The 24556-nt window shown below is 47.0% G+C and overlaps 2 protein-coding genes across 3 annotated transcripts in view; one reads left to right on the forward strand and one right to left on the reverse strand.

Moving 5' to 3' along the window:
• LOC105474148 (citrate synthase) overlaps positions 1-12174 on the forward strand; it is a 31601-nt gene extending 19427 nt beyond the window's left edge. The window contains exons 5-11 of the mRNA XM_011728594.2: positions 139-270; positions 519-707; positions 7319-7518; positions 8390-8519; positions 8644-8745; positions 10067-10276; positions 10611-12174. Coding sequence (XP_011726896.1) covers positions 139-270; positions 519-707; positions 7319-7518; positions 8390-8519; positions 8644-8745; positions 10067-10276; positions 10611-10781 — 1134 coding nt within the window. The 3' untranslated portion in view covers positions 10782-12174. The remainder of the gene's footprint in view (positions 1-138; positions 271-518; positions 708-7318; positions 7519-8389; positions 8520-8643; positions 8746-10066; positions 10277-10610) is intronic.
• LOC105474146 (coenzyme Q10A) lies at positions 10704-16963 on the reverse strand. 2 transcript variants are annotated; one of them, XM_011728592.2, is made up of 5 exons: positions 16639-16963; positions 15942-16088; positions 14639-14831; positions 14335-14436; positions 10704-13725 (listed from the first exon to the last, which is right to left on the reverse strand). In XM_011728592.2, exons 1-5 carry the CDS (start codon positions 16773-16775, stop codon positions 13558-13560), a joined length of 747 nt encoding a protein of 248 aa, XP_011726894.1. In that variant the 5' UTR covers positions 16776-16963; the 3' UTR covers positions 10704-13557. The 2 variants fall into 2 exon arrangements, with proteins under 2 accessions (XP_011726894.1, XP_011726895.1); XM_011728593.3 differs by lacking the exon at positions 16639-16963 and adding an exon at positions 16452-16632.
• Between the last annotated feature and the right edge of the window lie 7593 nt (positions 16964-24556).

A 24556-nucleotide genomic window follows, 5' to 3' on the forward strand; every position in this document is an offset into this window, starting at 1 on the left:
TTGGGACCAGTCTGAGCAACATAGCAAGACCCCATGTCTACAAAAAAGTTCTGCTCTAACTTGTCGTAAGGCCTGATGAGTAAGACCAGTCAGTTGTGTGACTTCTATAAACTTGAGTTGTAATTCTCTTCTCTCAAGGGCATCCGTTTCCGAGGCTTTAGTATCCCTGAATGCCAGAAACTGCTACCCAAGGCTAAGGGTGGGGAAGAACCCCTGCCTGAGGGCTTATTTTGGCTGCTGGTAACTGGACAGATCCCAACAGAGGAACAGGTAAAGCAGAAAGTTGTTATTAGCTCTTCTCATTCCCCTTCTTTGCCTTTCTCTAATCTCAGACACTTAATGCTGATCCAACATTTATAGAGATGCGTAGTGAGGGGAAGAAATCAGAGCAGAGTTCTGCTATGTAAATGGATTGGATTCAACTGTCCTGGGTTTTTTTTACTCAGATGTTGCTGTCCTTTTTTATTTTTCTCCTTCCTTGTCCTTTCTGGTGTTCTGAGCACTCTCTTTTTCCACAGGTATCTTGGCTCTCAAAAGAGTGGGCAAAGAGGGCAGCTCTGCCTTCCCATGTGGTCACCATGCTGGACAACTTTCCCACCAATCTACACCCCATGTCTCAGCTCAGTGCAGCCGTTACAGCCCTGAACAGTGAAAGTAACTTTGCCCGAGCATATGCAGAGGGTATCAGCCGAACCAAGTACTGGGAGGTAAGAAGTTTGGGTGGGGTGATCCGTGTGTGATGGGGAGTCAAAGGACTTGAGTGTGAAGGGAAGGAAAAAAAATATAGAATCTTTAGAAAAATTACCTCTGAGTTAATCAGAAACTAACTTAACGAATTTTCACTGGAGGCTTGTTTTTTGTCAGTTGTTGGAATTACAAAGCTGAGTAGAGTATGGTTTCTATCACCAAGACTGTTTGTTTGGTTAGTCTGACCTATGTGTAAAAAAAGAAATTATTAAAATTCCATAGTCGGCCGGGCACAGTGGCTCATGCCTATAATCCCATTTTGGGAGGCCAAGGCGGGCGGATCACAAGGTCAGGAGTTCAAGGCCAGTTTGGCCAATATGATGAAACCCCATCTCTACTAAAAATACAAAAATTAGCCGGGCGCGGTGGCTTAAGCCTGTAATCCCAGCACTTTGGGAGGCCGAGACGGGCGGATCACGAGGTCAGGAGATCGAGACCATCCTGGCTAACACGGTGAAACCCCGTCTCTACTAAAAATACAAAAAACTAGCCGGGCGAGGTGGCGGGCGCCTGTAGTCCCAGCTACTCCGGAGGCTGAGGCAGGAGAATGGCGCAAACCCGGGAGGCGGAGCTTGCAGTGAGCTGAGATCAGGCCACTGCACTCCAGCCTGGGCTACAGAGCAAGACTCCGTCTCAAAAAAAAAAAAAAAAAAATTAGCGGGGCGTGATGGCAGCCGCCTGTAATCCCAGCTACTCAGGAGGCTGAGGCAGAAGAATCACTTGAACCGGGGAGGTAGAGGTTTCAGTGAGCCGAGATTGCACCACTGCACTTCAGCCTAGGTGACAGAGTGAGACTCCATCTAAAAAAAAATTCCATAGTCTTGCTGTAACAGAGGTATGTACACAGGGCTGTTGAAACAGAAAAGAGACCTAGGTAGGTGGCTCACACCTATAATCTCAGTGACTCACGAGGCTGAGTTGGGAGGATTGCTTAAGGCCAGGGGTTTGAGATCAGCCTGGGCAACATAGCAAGATCCCATCTGTACATAAAAAAGAAAAAAACAAGAAAAGAAAAGGATGTGACTTAACTGCAGGGTCCCTGAGGAAGGTTTCACAGAGCAGTCTCAACACTAGCGCCAGAGGGTCACTTTCCTTCCCCATCTTCTTCAAATACGGAAAACTTTGAGAAATCTTACAAGTTGGGAGAACAGCAATTACTTCCAACTCTGGAGTCTAGGAGGACTAATGCCAATCAGTCATGTTCTCGGCTAACCAACCTAAGATATACGTGAGGGGTGGTAGAGTGGTTAGTATCCCTGGAATAGGCTCCAGATCCAGAAACAAATGAGCTTTATTCTCTGAAAATGAAGTGTCAATAGTTTAAAACTCTGGTTGGGGTATGGAAAGATTGTTTCTTATCCCACTGCATAGTACATAATTCCTTCCATCCTCTTCTAGGAGCCCACAAACTCAGAAACACTGGGTAAAAGTACAATTGATCTGGCTAGGTTTACAGGAGGATGCACCATTTTCTTTTGCTTCTTATTTGGAGATAGGTAGTATAGGAACAGAAAATTTTCTTTTTACAAACCAGGTACATTAAATGCTTTTTGGCCAGGAGGTGCCAGCCACCAAGATGGCCCTAAAGAGTTCACTGTGGTGCAAAACACAGAAGAGCATGATCCACTACTCTGATGCAACCCCCTTGGGTCCTTGGCAAATCTAGATTCATTTGGTTGGTCAATATTAATTCGGCACCAACTGTGTATAGAGAATTGTATTTGCAGTTGAGGAAGACAGCATTTAAAATTGATATTAACTTGGTTGGCATTAGGGAGTTGGTATCAGAATGATGCAAAATATACACATTCACACCACCTAAAGCATTTGTTTATAAAGGCTTATTTATAAATGCTTTAGGTGGTGTGAATGTGTATATTTGTACCTGCACACATTAGCAGGTACAAAAGGTCATATAATCTTAATATTTTGCTTTTCATTTTGTTTTTCTTTATATATATATGTGTGTGTGTGTGTGTGTATATATATGTGTATATATATATGTGTGTGTGTGTATATATATATATTTTTTTTTTTTTTTTGAGACGGAGTCTTGCTTTGTCACCCAGGCTGGAGTGCAGTGGCGCGATCTCCACTCACTGCAAGCTCCGCTTCCCGGGTTCACACCATTCTCCTGCCTCAGCCTCCCGTATAGCTGGGACTACAGGCGCCCGCCACCACGCCTGGCTCATTTTTTTAAATGTATTTTTAGTAGAGACGAGGTTTCACCGTGTTAGCCAGGATGGTCTCGATCTCCTGACCTCGTGATCCACCCGTCTCGGCCTCCCAAAGTGCTGGGATTACAGGCATGAGCCACCGTGCCCGGCCTCTTTTTCTTTATATTTATTTATTTTATTTTTTTGAGATGGAGTCTTGCTCTGTCACCCAGGCTGGAGTGAAATGGCACATGAGCCACCGCACCTGGCTGTTTTTATTTTTATTTTTTTAGAAATAGGTCTCTCTCTAATCACCCAGGCCAGGATGCAGTGGCATGATCATAGCTCACTGTAACCTCGAACTCCTGGACTCAAGTGATCCTCCTGCCTCAGCCTCCCAAATAACAAGGACTTACAGGCACATACCCCCATGCCTGGCTGGCATTACAGGTGCACACCCCCATTCCTGGCTAATTTTTGTGTTTTTAGTAGAGACAGGGTTTCACCATGTTGGCTACGCTGGTCTAGAACTCCTGAACTCAGGTGATTCGCCCACCTCTTCCCAAAATGCTGGGATGTGGGATTACAGGTGTGAGCCACCATGCCCGCCCCCTTTTTTTTTTTTTTTTTTTTTTTTTTTTTTTTTTTTTTTTTTTGAGATGGAGTCTCACTCTGTTGCCCAGGCTGGAGTGCAGTGGTGCAATCTCAGCTCACCACAACCTCTGCCTTCTGGGTTCAAGCAATTCTTCAGCCTCAGCCTCCCCAGTAGCTGGGACTACAGGTGTGCACTACCACGCCTGGCTAATTTTTGTGGGTTTTGTTTTTTTTGAGATGGAGTCTCGCTCTGTCACCCAGGCTGGAGTGCAGTGGCGCGATCTCTGCTCACTGCAAGCTCCGCCTCCCAGGTTCAAGTGATTCTTCTGCTCAGACTCTCGAGTAGCTGGGACTACAGGCGCCTGTCACCATGCCCGGCTAATTTTTTGTATTTTTAGAAGAGTTGGGGTTTCACCATGTTAGCCAAGATGGTCTTGAACTCCTGACCTTGTGATCCACCCACCTTCACCTCCCAAAGTGCTGGGATTACAGGCCTGAGCCACCGCACCCGGCCTAATTTTTGTATTTTTAGTAGAGACAGAGTTTCACTATGTTTCACTATGTTGGCCAGGCATGAGGCATATGGCCTCATCTATGTTGAGATACTCCTGACCTTGTGATCTGCCTGCCTCAGCCTCCCAAAGTGCTGGGATTATAGGAGTGAGCCATGGTGCCCAGCCTTCTTGAGCTTTTAAGGAGTTTTTTTACATATACCTTAAGAGGATGATCTTCTGCACAGAACATTTCTTCTATAATAATTTCCATTAACTCTAGATAAACAGTATAATCTCTTGAGTTGAAAGAGTTTAGCTTCTAGGCCTCTAATTGACTTAAGGTCACTCAGAACAAGGAGATTGATTGCTCTGATGCAACCAGCTGTTTAATTGTGAAGTAACCTTAAGCTGTTGAATTTAATCAAATTTTTGAAGTAGCTGACAGATCAAGTTTTGCTAGTAGGCCAGGCGTGGAGACTCATGCTTGTAATTCCAGCACTTTGGGAGACCAAGGCAGGCAGATCACTTGAGGTCAGGAGTTCAAGACCAGCCTGGCCAACATGGCGAAACCCCATCTCTACAAAAAAATACAAAAATTAGCTGGGCGTGGTGGTGCACACCTGTAATCCCAACTACTCGGGAAGCTGAGGTGGGAGAATCGCTTGAACCTGGGAGGCAGAGGTTGCAGTGAGCCAACATAGCACCACTGCACTCCAGCCTGGGTGACAGAGCGAGACTCTGTCTCAAAATACTTTGTCTCAAAATAAAACAAACCAAAAATATACGCTTTTTATTTACCAACTTCTTTTTTTTTTGAGACAGAGTCTCACTCTGTCGCTCAGGCTGCAGTGCAGTGGCATGACCTCAGCATACTGCAACCTCCGCCTCCTGGGTTCAAGCAATTTTCCTGCCTTGGCCTCCTGAGTAGCTAGGACTACAGGTGCACACCACCACGCCCAGCTAATTTTTGTATTTTTAGTAGACACAGGGTTTTGCCTTATTGGCCAGGATGATCTCGATCTGTTGACCTCGTGATCCGCATGCCTCAGCCTCCCAAAGTTCTGGGATTACAGGCGTGAGCCACCATGCTTGGCCTGTTTATCAACTTTTTAAAAAGTGGCATGGGCCGGGTGCGGTGGATCACCTGAGGTCAGGAGATCGAGACCAGCCTCACCAATATGGTGAAACCCTGTCTCTACTAAAGATACAAAAAATTAGCCAGGCATGGTGGTGCACACCTGTAATCCCAGCTACTCAGAAGGCCAAGGCACAAGAATTGCTTGAACCCAGGAGGTGAAGGTTACAGTGAGCTGAGATCGTGCCATAGGACTCCAGCGTGGGCGACAGGGCAGGACTCCGTCTCAAAAACTAAATGTGATATGAGTTAATAATGTAAGCTAGGTAATGCTTCTTGGCTACATGGGTGACCTTGTACAAGGTAACTTAGCTAAGCCCCGATTTCCTCATCTATAAAAAGAGGTATATGTAACCTTACAGGATTATTGTAAGAACAGAAAAGGTAATACTGCAAATAATATAACTAGCACAGTACCTGTTGCATAGTAAGTGCTTAAAGAATGGAAGCCTCACCGGGCGCGGTGGCTCGCGCCTGTAATCCCAGAACTTTGAGCGGCCAAGGCGGGCGGATCACCTGAGGTCAGGAGTGTGAGACTAGCCTGACCAACATGGTGAAACCCCCCTCTACTAAAAATGCAAAATTAAGCCGGGCATAGTGGCACATCCTGTAATCGCAGCTACTCAGGAGGCTGAGGCAGGAGAATCGCTTGAACCCGCGAAGTGGAGGTTGTGGTGAGCCAGGATCACACCACTGCACTCCAGCGTGGGCGATAGAGCAAGACTCCATCTCCAAAAAAAATAAAAGGAAGCCTTTGTTATTAAATAACAATTGAATATCACTGTTTGATCCTTGGCATATACAGTGAATTTTCTTTGAAAGATGGAATATAGAATTCATTATTAAAACCTAGTGGTTTTTTGTTTTGTTTTGTTTTGTTTCTTTTGAGATGGAGTCTCGCTCTGTCACCCAGGCTGGAGTGCAGTGGCACGATCTCTGCTCACTGCAAGCTCCACCTCCCAGGTTCAGGCCATTCTCCTGGCTCAGCCTCCCGAGTAGCTGGGATTGCAGGCACCTGCCAACACACCCGGCTAATTTTTTGTATTTTTAGTAGAGACGGGGTTTCACCATGTTAGCCAGGATGGTCTCGATCTCCTGACCTCGTAATCTGCTCGCCTTGGCCTCCCAAAGTGCTGGGATTACAGGCGTAAGCCACCGTGCCTGGCCTTTTTTTTTTTTTTTTTTTTTTGAGACACTTCTCGCTCTGTGGTCCAGGCTGAAGTGCAGTGGCGCGATCTCGGCTCACTGCAACTTCCACCTCCCGGGTTCAAGCAATTTTCCTGCCTCAGTCTCTGGAGTAGCTGGATTATAGGTGCCTGCCCGTACCACGCCTGTCTCATGTTTTGTATTTTTAGAAGAGACAGGGTTTCACCATGTTGGCCAAGCTGGTCTTGAACTCCTGACCTTAAGTGATCTGCGAGCCTCAGGCTTCCAAAGTGCTGGCATTATAGGCGTGAGCCACCATACCTGGCTATAAAACCTAGTGTCTTAACACAGTGAATGTAAAGTCATGGTGTAGTGAAAAAGATCATGATTAAACATATCAGAGGGCCAGGCATGGTGGCTCACACCTGTAATCCGAGCACTTTGGGAGGCCAAGGGAGGCAGATGACCTGAGTTCAGGAGTTTCTAGACTAGCCTAACCAACATGGAGAAACCCCGTCTCTACTAAAAATACAAAATTAGCTGGGCGTGGTGGCACATGCCTGTAATCCCAGCTACTTGGGAGGCTGAGGCAGGAGAATCACTTGAACTTGGGAGGTGGAGGTTGCAGTGAGCTAAGATTGCACCATTGCACTCCAACCCAGGTAACAAGAGTGAAACTCCATCTCAAAAAACCATATCAGAGTTCAAACCTGACTTTGGCATTTAACCTAATACTATGAGCCTTAGTTTGCTCATCTTTAAAACGGCAGTCATTATATACTTTGTAGTAGTAAGCATTGGGAATAATGTTTTAGTGTACACTAGATAGTATTACAAATCACTTAGTGCCTGGGTCATAATAGTTATTCAATTAAATGGTTATGATTATTCTCTACTTTCAGACATACTCAATATATAACAACCCATCATATAACTGACCATCACCCCAAATAGCCCCAATTCATGGAGGACAGACAATATCCCTGTCTAATTCTTCTTTGCTGATAATTCCTTTTTTTTTCTCCATCTTGCTCCTCTTCTGTCAGTTGATTTATGAAGACTCTATGGATTTAATCGCAAAGCTACCTTGTATTGCAGCAAAGATCTACCGAAATCTCTACAGAGAAGGCAGCGGTATTGGGGCCATTGACTCTAATCTGGACTGGTCCCACAATTTCACCAACATGTTAGGCTATACTGATTCTCAGTTCACTGAGCTCATGCGCCTGTACCTCACCATCCACAGGTAAGCTAGACCCAGCAGCCACAGCCGCTAGGAGCCTCAACTGGGAAATTTTTTTAAAAGCTCCTTTATGTTCTCATTTTCTGAGAACAGATGATAGGCAGCAAGAAGACAGAAATGTGGCATCAAGGATGATACAAGGCAAGAAAAGGGTCTAGTAAGGAAGGTCAAGAGGCCTAAAGAAATTACCATAACCATGCTGAGAATAAGATGGTGCTTCTGGCTGGGAAAAGGTACTAGCTGCTCACATTAGATAGTCCTTCGGCTTTCCAGGAGCTCCCTCTTCGGGCCATTGCTATTAAACCTAGGTTGGAGTCATGGAGCAGAGCATACAGGCATCATCAGCCAGTAACCTCTCCAGCTGTGGATGAGTGAACAAAAGCTGGTAATGAGATTAGGATGTTTGTTGTTGTTGTTGTTGTTGTTGTTGTTTTTGAGGTGGAATCTTGCTCTGTCGCCAGGTTGGAGTGCAGTGGCGCAATCTTGGCTCACTGCAACCTCCACCTCCAGGTTCAAGTGATTCTCCTGCCTCAGCCTCCCAAGTAGCTGGGACTACAGGTGTGTGCCATGATGCCCAGCTAATTTTTGTATTTTTAGCAGAGACGGGGTTTCACCATGTTGGCCAGGATGGTCTTGATCTCTTGAACTCTTGATCTGCCCGCCTCGGCTTCCCAAAGTGCTAGGATTATAGGCGTGGGCCACCGCACCTGGCCAAGATTAGGATGTCTTTTATAAGAGCTTAGGTGTAACTGACTGGCTATAGGCTGGCATGAGCCCGTAACTAGGCTAGTAAGTGGCAAATAAGAGAACAGCAAGGTTTCCATAATCTGCCCCTTCTTTCTCCCCTTGGCTCTCCCTTCTTACTTCCCCACAGTGACCATGAGGGTGGCAATGTAAGTGCCCATACCAGCCACTTGGTGGGCAGTGCCCTTTCAGACCCTTACCTGTCCTTTGCAGCAGCCATGAACGGGCTGGCAGGGCCTCTCCATGGACTGGCAAATCAGGTAAGACTATTCTTTTTTATTTTCCTGCTACATGTTTTCCTTACCCCATGCTTTGTTTCTGATCTTGGCATTGTCTCCTGGCATATGTATTAACATGCCCTTTTTTCCCAAACCTTACCCATAGGAAGTGCTTGTCTGGCTAACACAGCTGCAGAAGGAAGTTGGCAAAGATGTGTCAGATGAGAAGTTACGAGACTACATCTGGAACACACTCAACTCGGGACGGGTAAGCAGAGATGCTTAATGACTAGGAAAGAAACCAAGACCCAAGTTCTGCAATTTGGAAGAATTAAGAAGAAAAGAATGAAAGAGGTCCCTAAATTAGAGATTTTTTTTTTTTTTTCATTTATCTACCTTGAAGAATTTAGAACAGAATTTCTAGTTGGGCACAATGGCATGCACCGGTAGTCCCGCCTACTTGGGAGGCCAAGGCAAGAGGATTGCTTGAGGCCAGGAGTTCAAGTCTGAAGTGTGCCAAGATCACTCCTGTGAATAGCCACTGCACTCCAGCCAGGACAACATAGCAAGACTCTGTCTCTAAAAAAAGATTTTAAATAGGTCGAGTGTGGTGGCTCACGCTTATAATCTCAGCACTTTGGGAGTCCAGGGTGGGTGAATCACTTGAGCCCAGGAGTTTGAGACCAGCCTGAGCAACATAGACCCTAATCTTTTTTTTTTTTTTTTTTTTTTTTTTAAAGACAGAGTCTCGCTCTTGTTGTCCAGGCTAGAGTGCAGTGGTGCAACCTTGGCTCACTGCAACCTCCGCCTCTCGGGTTCAAGCGATTCTCCTGCCTCACCCTCTCGTAGCTGGGATTACAGGCATGTACCACCATGCCCAGCTAATTTTGTATTTTTAGTAGAGACGGGGTTTCTCCGAGTTGGTCAGTTGGTCAGGCTAGTCTCGAACTCCCAACCTCAGGTCATCCGCCCACCTCAGCCTCCCAAAGTGCTAGGATTACAGGCGTGAGCCACCGCACCCGGCCAGACCCCATCTTTACCAAAAAAAAAAAAAAAAAAAAAAAAAGCCAGGTGTGTTGGTGTGCACCTGCGGTCCCAGCTACTCTGGAGGCTGAAGTGGGAGGATTGCCTGAGCATGGGAGGTCGAGGCTGTCGTGAGATGTGATCATGCCATTGCACTTCAGCCTGGGTGACAGAGGAGTGAGATCCTGTCTCAAAAAATAAAAGAATTTCCACTGAGAGGCCGGGCGCGGTGGCTCAAGCCTGTAATCCCAGCACTTTGGGAGGCCGAGACGGGCGGATCACGAGGTCAGGAGATCGAGACCATCCTGGCTAACCCGGTGAAACCCCGTCTCTAGTAAAAAATACAAAAAAAATAGCCGGGCGAGGTGGCGGGTGCCTGTAGTCCCAGCTACTCGGGAGGCTGAGGCAGGAGAATGGCGTAAACCCGGGAGGCGGAGCTTGCAGTGAGCCGAGATCCGGCCACTGCACTCCAGTCTCGGCGACAGAGCGAGACTCCGTCTCAAAAAAAAAAAAAAAAAAAAAGAATTTCCACTGAGAATACTATCTTTTTTCCCCACTCTTTACAGGTTGTTCCAGGCTATGGCCATGCGGTACTGAGGAAGACTGATCCACGATATACCTGTCAGCGAGAGTTTGCTCTGAAACACCTGCCTAATGACCCCATGTTTAAGTTGGTTGCTCAGCTATACAAGATTGTGCCCAATGTCCTCTTAGAGCAGGGTAAAGCCAAGAATCCTTGGCCCAATGTAGATGCTCACAGTGGGGTGCTGCTCCAGGTAAGTCCTCCTTTCCCTCTTTTCCCTCTAATTTGTACCAAACCCTATTGTTATCTGTCATGAACAAAGTCAGTTAACTCCTAGTCAGAGCAAGGACTTCCTTCACAGAGCATTTTGATAAAGTTGACTATGACAGGGTCGAGGGTTGGGGTTGCTCTGTTTTCAGAATCCCAATTGCTATACTTTTCTCAGTGTCATTTCTATTTAAGGTTGACTGGGCTAAGTCCTTGGAGAAAAACAGAAAATTGAGCTTTTAAGGTTTCTATCACCCAGGACTTGTACATGCCACTGTCTCTGCCTCTGCCTTAAACCCTTTTTCTCTTCTACCTTACAGTATTATGGCATGACGGAGATGAATTACTACACGGTCCTGTTTGGGGTGTCACGAGCATTGGGTGTACTGGCACAGCTCATCTGGAGCCGAGCCTTAGGCTTCCCTCTAGAAAGGCCCAAGTCCATGAGTACAGAGGGTCTGATGAAGTTTGTGGACTCTAAGTCAGGGTAAAACTGGAGACTGGGGGAAAGTGACTACCAGAAAGTGAGGAAGCCTAAATAAAAAGTATACTTTTGTTTCAGGGGGCCTTTAAAGACATAAGATTAAATTATATCTGAGGCACTGATAATATGTTTGAGGTTAAAATATAAATTAAGACTTTAAAAGATGAAAAATGATCCCTTCTTCCCTAATCAGCTCCCTTCCCCTGCCTGGTATGAGTTGCCCATCACAGGGGTGGTCCTGGAGGATGACGGGGACTAATGCCTGTGGTATGAGTAGGTTTGGCCCCTTCACTATCTCTAGAGTGAGAATCTGCCTCCTGTTTCCATGGGTCAAAGCCAGTTGCAGAGAACCTGCAGTCACTTCGGAGCTTTAGCTTCTTCTCTGCCAAGCCCTCAATAAGCCAGCAAACCAGGACTCTGCCCCTTCTGTTTCCATAGGAATCGTGTTGGATAGTCAGCTGTACCAAGCCCCTTGGCACTCTCCCATACACACAAACACTTTCTAGCAAGACCTGTTGGTTAGCTGGACGTGCTTTGGCAATTTTTTTATACTATCAAGTGACCATAAAGGCATGGCATTTGTTGTGACTGGCACCCAATGTTTGATTTCTTTTTTAAAAAACTATCCAATTAAGGTCTGGGAGTGTTCTGTTTCCCATTACTTTAATACTCACCTCCTCCTCCCAGACTTTCTACACCTGTTGCACCTCAGGCTGAGGATGTTCTGGACCACCCCTCTTGGTCCCTGCTAGAGACCTCTCAGATCTGTGGGCCCAGTCATTGGGTTTTATCAGTGCTTAATGTGAACTAAGTTTTTTACTTCCATAGAATACAAGCCACTATCCTCTGATCTCCCCACCCGCCACCAACCCCTGTCTTTTAACATGCTGTGGGGCATAGAACAGGGACTCAGGAATGACCAGCATGATATTTTCAGGGTCTTGTCCCTAGGGTAATAGCACCTCTTTTTGAACAGATAATTGATTCAAGATTGGACATGGTCTCCTCTGATTATCAGGTACTGGGGCTGAGGGCATTAAAAATAGTAAACCTCCCTCCTCGTCCCCTGCCTCAAGAAAATGCCTCCTTATTTATCAATATCCTTTTCCTCCCTTTCCCTGAGAGCTCACAGTACAATGTTTGTTTTAGAAGCCCCATTTGCACAGGTTTTCAGCAACTCAGAATGCTCTACTTCCTCTTCTTTGAGAAAGGATTGAGATACACTCCTGCTGTGCCCCCATCTTTCCTCCAAACTCCTGCCTGTGTTTGTGTGGATACCCAGTCCCAGAACCACACTGTTGAGTTGGACACACTGTAAACCCCTGGGTAAATGTCAAGTCATGATGCAAACTTCAGGTTGTTCTGTATAAAATGCAAAATAAATGTTTTTATTAACAATGCTTGAGCCTACTATTAAATAAGGCCTGGAAGAATCTTTATTATGAGGTAAAGAATCTAGCTAGCAAGATCCTGAACTTAGTGGGTTATAAGTAAAGTAATCTGTATCCATTTATCTTTAGGCAGGTTTGACTCTTTTACCTTAACCAGAGGAAAGCCTCCCTGAGAGATTTCCAAAGGAGGTTTCTGTCCTTCCTCAAGGTTAGGAAGTCCTTGATGTTTAGCCCCTAACTTTGCTAATTTTGTCTAAGGCAACATACTCAAGGGCTATAGCTGAGACTCTCAATTGCTTATGTGACTAATCCAAGAACTGGTCTAGCCCACTGAGAAAGGAACAAACTGTACCATGGACGAATGGGCTAGTACTGCTACCTCAGGACCAGAGCCACTAGAGGGCTCTGGTACTTCTTGGCGTGCCTGTTCTTTACAGCTTCCCTGAAGGAGGTCCCAAAAATAACAAGAGGTGGTCCTGAGGGCATCACATATATGGGAGGTCCGAGACCAGATGATTCTGTCCTGAGATCCCTGCTGCAACTGACCTTCTGAAAAAGTCTATAAATAGGCAAGGGGGTGGGTACTAGGTCCTGGCTTGTAGAATGTGCTACTATAGTTAGCAGGGACACTGTGTCCAAGAGGCCTTCTTACACCTTCACTCCCCCAGGAAAAGAAGCCATAACTTCCTTCTACTCTATTATATCTACATTATTGCCCCAAGAAACAATATAATAAAGCCAAATTCACACTGTTACAATTTATTGAAATTTTATAAAAACTCAGGCCAAGTGGAAGAATAAGGTACAACTCAAGAGTACAAAGACAACTCCGTTTCCGTTCAGTACTTTTCTCCTCAGCACTGATGGTAAGAAAGCCCCTTGCTCTCTAGTAGCCAGGCAGCATGGACTTATAGTCTTAAAATGAGGCTTTATGTATCTCAGGCTGGAGGCAGGTTGCCTTTTCTCCTGAGGAATCTCAGGCAGGATAAAAGTTCCTTACCACTCAGTACCTCTGTGCCAGAAGAAAAGCTCAATTTATTCAATCCTTAGAAAAGTTACTATCTTCCCCTGGTCAGACACTAAGGTGTCTTGATAAGGCCCAGAGACAACCACATAGTCCTTATTCTAATTCGTAGTGAAAAGGCTGCAGGCATATGGTGCTCCTCCGATGGGCCTGACCCTTTCCTAAGCACCTCTCATTTCCACATCCTTTGCCTTCTCTTTCCCCTAACATTTCCAGCCAGCATAGAACCCAATTTCTGGGGAATTGAGAGGAGAAACAGTATTACGAACACAGACTCCTTTCAAATTGGAGCAGGAGCCAAACCAAATAAATAAGAGAATTGCGAAGGGAAGTGGGGTAGAAGGGAGGTCAGGGAACAATCCCGTGCCTCAAGTCTGGTGCACTTCATGGAACATCAGTTCACGGGGGATGGCTGTTTCTGGACCAAACTTGGTGGCTGCCCGACGCTCAAAGGCAGCAACATTCTGTTTGACAACCTCATCAAAAAACATGGTGGCCAGCTGGGAGTGCAGCAGAGAACGAAATTCAAAGGAAATCTGGGAACGGGTAAGAGACAGTCAGAAACTTCCAGACAATGTTGGATAGTCCCTGGCCAAATGCAAGGGGGGTTACTGTTCCTCAGTGCCTTTTCTACCCCTTTCCATCTAGTTCGTTGGATCCCCTTAAGAGCCCTAACTTGGGACTGAGCACAGAATACAAGTCTGACACAAGCTCAGACCTGTGGAAACTAACTAACTTGGGAAATGCTAGCTATACTTAAAAGAATAACCCTGTCAGGTTGGTGCGGTGGCTCACGCCTGTAATCCCAGCACTTTGGGAGGCCAAGGCAGACGGATCACCTGAGGCCAGGAGTTCGAGAGCATCCTGGCCAAAATGGTGAAACCTTGTCTCTATTAAAAATACAAAACTTAGGTGGGCTTGGTGGCAGGCGCCTGTAGTCTCAGCTACTTGGGAGGCTGAGGCAATAAAATCGCTTGAACCCGGGAGGTGGAGGTTGCAGTGAGCCGAGATTGTTCCATTGCACTCCAGCCTGGGCGACAGAGCAAGACTTCATCTCAAATAGATAAATAAATAACCCTGTCACAGTACCCCAGCCCTTCCCCATACCCAGTCCTAGTCCTCTGCTACACAACCTCCTGACTCACCGAAAAGTCCACAGTGCAGGTTCGAGGATAGGCAGGAATACCAGGGCTGAATCGCCAAATGGTCTCTAAGTGGTTGAAGAGCTTGCCATCAGTACAAACAGCCTAGAATAGGATAATCAGGTAGTTAAATAACATTACTAAGTATAGGATACAATATAAAGGAAAGCCATTTTCCTTCTTTCTGATATTAGGGAAATACTTGACACATGGAGATAAAATCATCACAAGGAAGGCCAAAATAGCACTTTAATATGAAACTGCTAAAAAGAAAAAATCCAGTCCATCCCTCTCATACAGGCCTCACCTTGACCATGTGAGGTTTGACCATGGAAACTGCAGAGGTGTAACGTTCCATGACAGGTGGAAAGCCAACCTCCAGCTGGGCTTTCAAGTGACCCTTACGGCTGGATACCACTAGAGACTTCTTACACCAGGGCACAAACTCACGATACTCCTGGACATTGGACACCACTTCATACATCTCCTGCATTGAGTACCTAGGAGAAGAAGAATCACAGGCCAAGGAGCTGCCAGCTGGGTCAGGTTCCTCCTTGCTGTAGGCCCCTAATTCATACCTTTGCCCACTAACCATGCACCTTCAGGAACTAGAGATCCCAAATAAGCCTGGATGAATAACTTCCCAAAAGCAAATGTGCAAATCCTTATGATATCGTTACCTTATATTTTGCAGTTTACAGAATGCTTTTGCATTCATTATTTTGATTTTAAGAGGGACCATCTAGGGAGAACAGAGAGGCTGTCAATTTTACTGGTGATCACACAAGGATCAGATCCCAACTCTAACAATTTTTTAACAATGTAGCCTTAGGTAAATTACCTGTGTCTCCATTTTCTCACCTAATTTATAGGTTTGTTGTGAGGATTAAATGAGAAAAATCTATGTAAAATATCTAAGTCAAGCTGCTAGCATGTAGCAAGTGCTCGATAAGTTAGCTATTATGCTCAAAATATATTTAAAAGGTTACGCTGCAAATATTTACACATACTATGTACCCATAAAAAATTTTAAATGGTCACCAGAAAACACCCTGTTTTTTGTTTGTTTTGTTTTTTGAGACAGTCTTGCTCTGTCGCCCAGGCTGGAGTGCAGTGGTACAATCTCAGCTCACTGCAACCTCTGCCTCCCAGGTTCAAGCGATTCTCCTGCCTCAGCCTCCAAGTAGCTGGGATTACAGGCACCCACCACCGTGCCAGGCTGATTTTTATTTTTATTTTTTTCAGTGGAGACAGGGTTTCACTATGTTGACCAGGCTGGTCTCGAACTCCTGATCTCAAACAATTGGCCACCTCAGCCTCCCAAAGTGCTGGGATTACAGATGTGAGCCACCGCACCCAGCTACGCCCTGTTGTCTTAAAGTATAGTCCAACCCTAGTCTCATTTCACTTAAGCACATGCACAGCAACCAAGAAGGGAGAAATTAAGGTCGGGAGGGTGGCAGAGGAGGATTATGGGTCAGTATTGTAGCTGGGGAGGGGGATGGCTAGAGATGAATCTTGCCCACTGATGATACCCTGACATTCTTGCCTGGACATGGTTATTTGGAGGGAAAGGGGAAGTGGAAGGATGCAGGGCAGAGAATGCTTACCCCATGATTCTACGCTCCGAGTAAGCCTTTCGCTTGTTGGTGAAGGGGGCAGCAAATCCCATGAAGGAACGGCTCCACGGTAAGCCAGCCTCAGCCGCCAAGATCTGGGCAGCCCGAGGCAAGAGGAGGCTGCAGGAGGTCAGAAACCTAAGACCAAAGGAAAGAGGAGCCAACCTTATAGTTCTTTGTAATCCTCTATCATTTCTAGGTGAAGGGGAAGAATAGTGCATCCCAGACGAAGGTCGTCCAGACAAGCTTTCCCCCCAGCACCTGCTGCAGCCCGCTAGGCTCTCTCTGGCCAGGGAGTCACGAGTGCAAAAGGTCGAGGGCAGCTAAGGACAGGGCTGGGGGCGGGGTGGAGGAGGATGAGAAAAAGCGGGGTGTGTGGGAAGTGCTAGTTGCTTTTGACTGGGCCTACGCTACTGCTGAAAGCTAAGACTCTAAGGAAGCATCACTGTCCCCGGGGACCCCAGGGCGCCCGCAAGGGCCAAGAAGAGGTTGGACACTCACCCCGAGGACTTCCCTTCTCGTACAACTTGCAAAAGCATTCTCCAAAGCTCTACATTAGCTCCCAGGGCATGATTGCTGCCAGTCCCCGCTGCGCCTGCATCCCAGTATAGCACCCCTCCACCGCGGAACCCCGGGGTCCGCAGCGACCCGGTGCCCTCAGCCGCGATCGCCCGCGCCTCCCTCTCACCTCATTGGTCGCGGCGGCGGCGGCAGAGGGCCTGGGGGCGGGGCCGGGCGCGTGCCCGGGCGGAGGGAGAGCCGGCAGCAGCGCTCGGCTGCTGCGCGCGTCCCAGCCGGGACCCGCCGCGAGCCCGCCCAGGCCATGCGCGCGACCCTGACCGCCCCTCTAAGTTCTGACACCGGCTGCGCCCTCCTCACTCCAAAGGAGGAGCAGCAAGAGGCAGCCGCCTGGCTGGTTGGGGGCCTCCGAGCGCAGGGGCGACGGGAGGCGGCAGCACCTCTCGCCTTGCTCCCGTGTAGGCTGCCGGGTAGGCTAGAACTGAAGCCGGGATCGCTGCTCCCGCAGCTCTCGGTACCCCCACGTCACGCTGTTGCCATGGCTCGGGCCTGGGAGAGGAAGGAAGGGGACAACGCCGCCTGTCGGGAGATGTAGTTCATACCTCTGGCGAGAAAGGGCGCTGGGGTGTGCGTTTGAGAAGTGCAAAGATGGTTCAGGGGACTGAGGTCGCCTGTGGTCACAGGACCCGATACGTAGGCACAGAGGCGACTTCGTGGGCGTGTCTACAGCAGATATCTGTAGATCCTCTGAACGCCGCTCTTAGAGCCTTAGGTTCTCTAGGGGGGCAGAATGAATAGGATAAATGTATATATGAAAGGGAGTTTATTAAGGAGAATTGCCTCAGGATCACAAGGTAAAGTCTCACATTAGGCCGTCTGCAAGTTGAGGACCAAAGAAGCCAGTGGTGGATCAGTCCAAGTCCTAAAACCTCAAAAGCAGGGAAGCCGGCAGTGCAGCTTTCAGTCTGTGGCCAAAGCCCTGAGAGCCCCTGGCAAACCACTGGTGTAAGTCCAAGAGTCCAAAAGCTGAAGAACTTGGAGTCTGATGTTCGAGGGCAGGAAGCATCTGGCACGGGAGAAAGATGAAGGCCGGAAGAGTCAGCAAGTCAGCTTCTTCCCCCTACTTTTACTTTTATTTATTTATTTATTTGAGACGCAGTCTCGCTCTTTTGCCCAGGCTGGAGTGCAGTGGCATGATCACGGCTCACTGCAACCTCCACCTCCCAGGTTCAAGCGATCCTCGTGCCTCACCACCTACCCCAGCCTTGCCCCCGCCCCAGTACCTGGGATTACAAGCATGCGCCGCCATGCCCAGCTAATTTTTGTATTTTTAGTAGAGATGGGGTTTCGCCATGTTGGCCAGGCTGGTCTTGAACTCCTGACCTCAGGTGATCCACCCGCCTCAACTTCCCAAAGTGCTGGGATTACAGGTGTGAGCCACCGTGCCCGGCCCTGCCTACTTTTTCTAGCGTCGCTGGCAGCGGCTTGGATGGTGCCCACCATTGAGACTGGGTCAGCTTCTTCCAGTCCACTGACTTAAATGTTAATCTCCTTTGGCAACACTGTCACAGACACCCAGGAACAACACTTTGCATCCTTCAAACCAATCAAGTTGACACTCACTATTAACCATCACAGAGCCTTTATCATATTCGGCCTTGTTTATAGTTAGAAGCACTGTTCATCTTTGTAGCGTCCACAAGTGGTTAGTGCTGTGTTCTACATTTTTGGGAAAGGAGATTAACATTCCAAGCTCTGAGCTAAGGCTGCATAGTTTTCACCTTTAATATTTATAGAAAGAAGTCAAGGTAGGAAGAACCAGATATTCTTAGGACAGAGAACCATCTTTGTCTGAAAAGTGTGCATTTGATGAAGAGTGAGACCTCATGGACAGAAACCCAGGCAAGTAAATATCACTATACTGCTTTTCATGATTCAAGAAGAAAAAAAAATACTCTTGAGTGAGCACGGTGGCTCACTCCTGTAATCCCAGCACTTTGGGAGGCTGAAGCAGGCAGATCACTTGAGGTCAGGAGTTCGAGACCAGCCTGGTCAACATAGTGAGACCTTATCTCTACTAAAAATACAAAAATTAGCCAAGCGTGGTGGCGAGCGCTTTTAATCCCAGCTACTCGGGAGGTTGGGCAGGAGAATTGTTTGAACCCAGGAGGCGGAAGTTGGAGTGAGCTGAGATTGTGCCACTGCACTCCAGCCTGAGCAACAAAGCAAGACTCCATGAGAGAAAGAGAGAGAGAGAGAGAGAGAGAGAAGGGGAGGGGAGGGGAGGGAAGGGGAGGGAAGGGGAAGAGAAAAGAAAGAGAAAAAATGCTCTTGATAAAAGTCAGGTGAATAAAAGAAAAAAGGAGAGGAAGAAAGAAATCAACAATTAGAAAGAGACTGGGCTAGGTACAGTGGCTCATGCCTGTAATCCCAGCACTTCGGGAGGCTGAGGTAGGAGGATCACTTGAGGCCAGGAGTCCAAGACCAGCCTGGGCAACATAGAGACCCTTGTTTCTCCAAAAACAAAAGAGAGACTAGAATTAGGTGGGTGCAAAAGAATGGTGGTGCCTGCTGTTGAATTTCAAGAAATTCATGCTATTACAGTACAAACCTTTCCTCTGCTTGCTTGCTAAATCTTCAGTCAAGCTCTCCACTTTCAGGAAAGCTTTCCCTGAGAAGTGTTTTGTGTGGTGCTTATGTGCAGGGACAGGGGATAAAGTAAATAAGACTGTGTTGCAGCCAGGCATGGTGGCTCATACCTGTAATCCCAGCACTTTGGGAGGCACAGGTGGGTGGATCACCTGAGCCCAGGAGTCTGAGACCAGTCTGGGCAATACGGTGAAACCTTGTCTCTACAAAAAATACAAAAAAAATTAGCCAGGCATGGTGGTACATGCCTGTAATCCCAGCTACTTGGGAGTCTGAGTTGGATCACCTGGGCCCAGGAGGTTGAGGCTGCAGTGAGCCATGATTGCACCACTGCACTCCAGTTTGTGTGATGGGAGTGAGACACTGTCTCAAAAAAAAAAAAAAAAAAAAAAGACTGTGTTGCAATGCTGTTCTAATTAATGTGGAACAGACATCTGGTCTAGAAAGAGGGTGGTTCTTGGGCCTGGCGCGGTGGCTCAGGCCTGTAATCCCAGCACTTTGGGAGGCCGAGGCGGGCGGATCATGAGGTCAGGAGATCAAAACCATCCTGGCAACGTGGCAAAACCCCATTTCTACAAAAAATACAAAAAAAAAAAAAAAAAAAAAGCCAGATGTGGTGGTGCGCACCTATAGTCCCAGCTACTCGGGAGGCTGTGGCAGAGAATCACTTGAGCCCAGGAGGCAGAGGTTGCAGTGAGTGGAAATCGTGCCACTGCACTCCAACCTGGGTGACAGATGGAGACTCTGTCTCAAAAAAAAAAAAAAAAGAGAAAAAACAAAAGGCCAGGCAAGGTGGCTCACACCTGCAATTCCAGCACTTTGGGAGGCCAAGCAGTTGAATCACCTGAGGTTGGGAGTTCAAGACCAGCCTGACCAATATGGAGAAACCCCGTCTCTACTAAAAATACAAAATTAGCCAGGCGTGGTGGCACATGCCTGTAATCCCAGCTACTTGGGAGGCTGAGGTAGGATAATTGCTTGAACCCTGGAGGTGGAGGTTGCAGTGAGCCTAGATGGTGCCATTGCACTCCAGCCTGGGCAACAAGAGCAAAACTCTGTCTCAAAAAAAAAAGTTTGAGCCCATATTCTCTGGATTTCAAGTAAGCAAGGGCCATTGGGTGATCACCAAAACCCATTTTATATAAACTCTTCTGCCTCCATAGCAGTTAGTACTACCAATTCAAAATAATTATTGACCAAATGAATATGTTTTATTATTTATCTATTTAATTTTTGAGACGGGGGTCTCACTCTGTCACCCAGATTGGAGTGCATTGGTGTGATCTCGGCTCATGCAACCTCTGCCTCCCAGGCTCAAGTGATCCTCTCACCTCAGCCTCCCAAATAGCTGTGACCACAGGAGCACACTACCACATTTTTGGTAGAGACAGAGTTTCATCATCTTGCCCAGGTTGGTCTCGAACTCCTGAACTCAAGCAATATGTCCATGTTGGCCTTCCAAAGTGCTGGGATTACAGGCGTGAGCCACCATGCCTGGACTGATGGGCACATGACCTTAAAGGACAGATTTACTCTTTATAATCCCACTCTTGTGTCCAGCCCCACCCCCCTCTGACTAAGGGCTTATACATATGAGACAGCTGCTTTGAATGAGGAGTAAGGATCTGGTTGGTTAAAAGACAGAAATTAACTGGGATACATAACTGAACTGTGACCTCATTATCACTCTGCTTTAACCAAGTTGACTGCTACAGAATCTCCAAGGTCCAATAGGCCTGCCAAGCCAATTTGCTTGCTATCCCCTACTAATTAGTTTAACTAATCACTGCCATTTAAACTTGCCTAGTTTAGTCCCTATGCTTGAAACAACCAATTTCCTCCCATGTCTCCACCATTCTACATCAATAACTTCCTTCAAGTACTGACTCAAGACACACCTCCTCCAGGAAGACCCCGTTGACTGAACCCTTCCTTCAACATTACTCTGAACACATACTGCCATGTAATCTAGCATGTATCGTATATTCTGTAGTTGTTTAACATGTACATGTATGTTCATCTACTAAGTTATAAGCTCCTCATAAAGAGACACCATTACTTCTAATTTTTGACCTCCCAACCAGTTAGTACAGGGCTGTACATTGGATGAGTCCTCACATTTAGTCCTCACATTTGTCAGAAGAAGGAAAACTGAGGCTTAAAAATAGGTAGCCATCTGTCTAGAGTTACCCAAACATGAATGCAGTAGTTCAATCCTGAAGGACTGTCCATATAAGAGGGTTTTAACACCACTTCTGGCCTCCTCCTCCCATACCCTGTGTATCTCCCTGAGCCCTGATAATATCAGTGTTCCCTACATCAAATCCTTTTTTTCCCTACTGGGAAATCCTCTTTCAGTGCTCTAAATAATATTAAAAATAACTCTTCTAGCCCTTCCTCCTCCCTCTAGTTTCCCAGAGAACCAGGCTGGCAACATCTCTTGTTCACCTTCATCCCCTAGCCAGACCCAGGCACGTGACCCCAGCTCAATCCCTGACTCCAATTCCTCAGGTTACCAAGAGTTATTTTGGGCAATGGATACCATGTATGCCCCTGCTTCTCATCCTCTGGGCCATATCCTAGTTTAGCCCTTCCTGGAAGGCCCATAATACCCAATAGCCAAGTCCCAACACCCATACCCATTTGATCCTTTGCTACCTTTGGTTTCTGCTGCTGCTTCATCATCATCATCAATCATCAAATATTAAGTGCCTGTTTCTTTATACTGATATTCTGGAGCTTAAAAAAACCAATACCTTTTCCTTCGGAAAGCTCAAAATAATTTTTTTTCATTAAAAAAAAAAAATTTAAAGTCCATGTTAGAGAAGACTCTGACTCTGGCTTACAAGGAGTTTAAAATCCACTTTATGGCCAGGCGTGGTGGCTCACACCTATAATACCAGCATTTTGGAAGGCCAAGGTGGGCAGATCACCTGAGCTCAGAAGTTTGGGACTAGCCTGGGCAACATGGCGAAACCCTGTCTCTACAAAAATTAGCGGGGCATGATGGTGCCCACCTGTAATCCCAGTTACTCCTGCAGCTGAGGCAGGATCACCTGAGCCCAGGAGGTTGAGGCTGCAGTGAGCTGAGATCACACCACTGCACTCCAGCCTGGGCGACAGAGCGAGACTCCATCTCAAAAAAACCAAAACAAAAACAAAAACAAAACTCAGTAGCCAGGTGTGGTGGTGTGCACCTGTGGTCCCAGCTATTCAGGAGGCTGAGGTTGCAGTGAGCTGACATCAAGCCACTGCACTCTAGCCTTGGCGACAGACTCCAGCCTAGGTGACAGAGTGAGACCCTGTTTCAAAAAAAAAAAAAAAAAAAAAAAAAAGGTGAAAATGAGACTGGGTGCAGTGGCTCACACCTGTAATCCCAGCACTTTGGGAGGCTGAGGTGAGCGGATCACGAGGTTAGGAGATCGAGACCATCCTGGCTAACACAGGGAAACCCTGTCTCTACTAAAAATACAAAAAATTAGCCTGGCATGGTGGCGGACACCTGTAGTCCCAGCTACTTGGGAGGCTGAGTCAGGAGAATGGCGTGAACCCCGGAGGTGGAGCATGCAGTGAGCTGAGATGGTGCCACTGCACTCCCGCCTGGACGACAGAGCAAGACTCCATCTCAAAAAAAAAAAAAAAGGTAAAATGAGAAACAAAGGTGTACAATTTAACCAGATTGTGGCAGTATAAACTAAGTATGTAAGTGTTAAGGAGAACAAAAGGAAAAGAGCCTATTAACCAGGGGAGACTTCCTAGAAGAGGTAAGTTTAAGCAACATTTTATTTCTTTGTAATTTTTGTGTGTGCATGGAATCACGGAGTGATTGCTCCTAAGCAATATTTTAACTTTTATTTTCAATATGGTAAAAAATTTAAAAATTCTAAAAGGTATATAGTGATAGGTAAATTTCCCTCTCATTCCTTATTTCCTGTACCCCAGTTTTTCTTTCAAGGAAAAAAGGACTGTTACTAGTGTCTTAAGTATCTTTCTAGTAGGAAGGCAAGGGAAGGCTTTTTTTGTTATTGTTGAGACAGAGTCTGCCTCTGTCACCCAGGCTGGAGAGCAGTGGGTTCTCCTGCCTCAACCTCTCCAGTAGCTGGGATTACAGGTGTGCACCACCACACCAGGCTAATTTTTTATATTTTTGGTAGAGATGGGGTTTCACCATGTTGACCGGGAAGGCTTTTTTTTTTTTTTTTGACAGAGTTTTGCTCTTTTTGCCCAGGCTGGAGTGCAATGGCACATCTCGGCTCACTGCAACCTCCACTCACTGCAACCTCCGCCTCCCGGGTTCAAGCAATTCTCCTGCCTCAGCCTCCCAAGTAGCCGGGATTACAGGCGCCCGCCACCATGCCCGGCTAATTTTATGTATTTTTAGTAGAGGCGGGGTGTCACCATGTTGGCCAGGATGGTTTCGATCTCTTGACCTCGTGATCCGCCCGCCTCGGCCTCCCAAAGTGCTGGAATTACAGGCGTGAGCCACCGCGCCCGGCCAAGAAGGCTTTTTAAAAATGTATTTTCGCAGGGTGCGGTGGCTCACGCCCGTAATCCCAGCTCTTTGGGAGGCCAAGGCAGGTGGATCACCTGAGGTCAGGAGTTCGAGACCAGTCTGACCAACATGGTGAAACCCCCGTCTCTACTAAAATAAAAAAATTATGGCCGGGCGCGGTAGCTCAAGCCTGTAATCCCAGCGCTTTGGGAGGCCGAGACGGGCGGATCACGAGGTCAGGAGATCGAGACCATCCTGGCTAACACGGTGAAACCCCGTCTCTACTAAAAAACACAAAAAAAAACCCAAAAAAAACTAGCCGGGCGAGGTGGTGGGCGCCTGTAGTCCCAGCTACTCCGGAGGCTGAGGCAGGAGAATGGCTTAAACCCGGGAGGCGGAGCTTGCAGTGAGCTGAGATCCGGCCATTGCACTCCAGCCTGGGCGACAGAGCCAGACCCCGTCTCAAAAAAAACAAAAACAAAAACAAAAACAAAAATTAGCCAGGCAGGGTGGTGGGCGCCTGTAGTCTCAGCTACTGGGAAGGCTGAGACAGGATAATCACTTGAACCCGGGAGGCGGATGTTGCAGTGAGCCGAGATCATGCCACTGCACTTCAGCCCGGGCAACGAGAGTGAAACTCCGTCTCAAAAAACAAAATAAAATAAAATGTATTTTTATTTTTAAATTTTTTTCCTCTCCCCGCAAGGGAGGACCTTTATATATAAAGCCTTGACAAGACGCCAGCATGCTGCACTTCGTCCACTATGTGTTCTCTTCAATGTGTATTGAGTTGTGAAACTCTGAACAGGACCCTGGATCACCTTTCAGAAATTGTATCAATTTTTCAACTCACTTTTCGTCTTCCTCCTTTTTCCAATTCTGGGTTGAGATGACTTCCATTCATTTCTTCTCTAACTGACGGCTTTCTGGCCTCTCCATTGGAGGA

The sequence above is a fragment of the Macaca nemestrina genome, chromosome 10 (assembly GCF_043159975.1).
Source record: "Macaca nemestrina isolate mMacNem1 chromosome 10, mMacNem.hap1, whole genome shotgun sequence".
Lineage (NCBI taxonomy): Eukaryota > Metazoa > Chordata > Mammalia > Primates > Cercopithecidae > Macaca > Macaca nemestrina.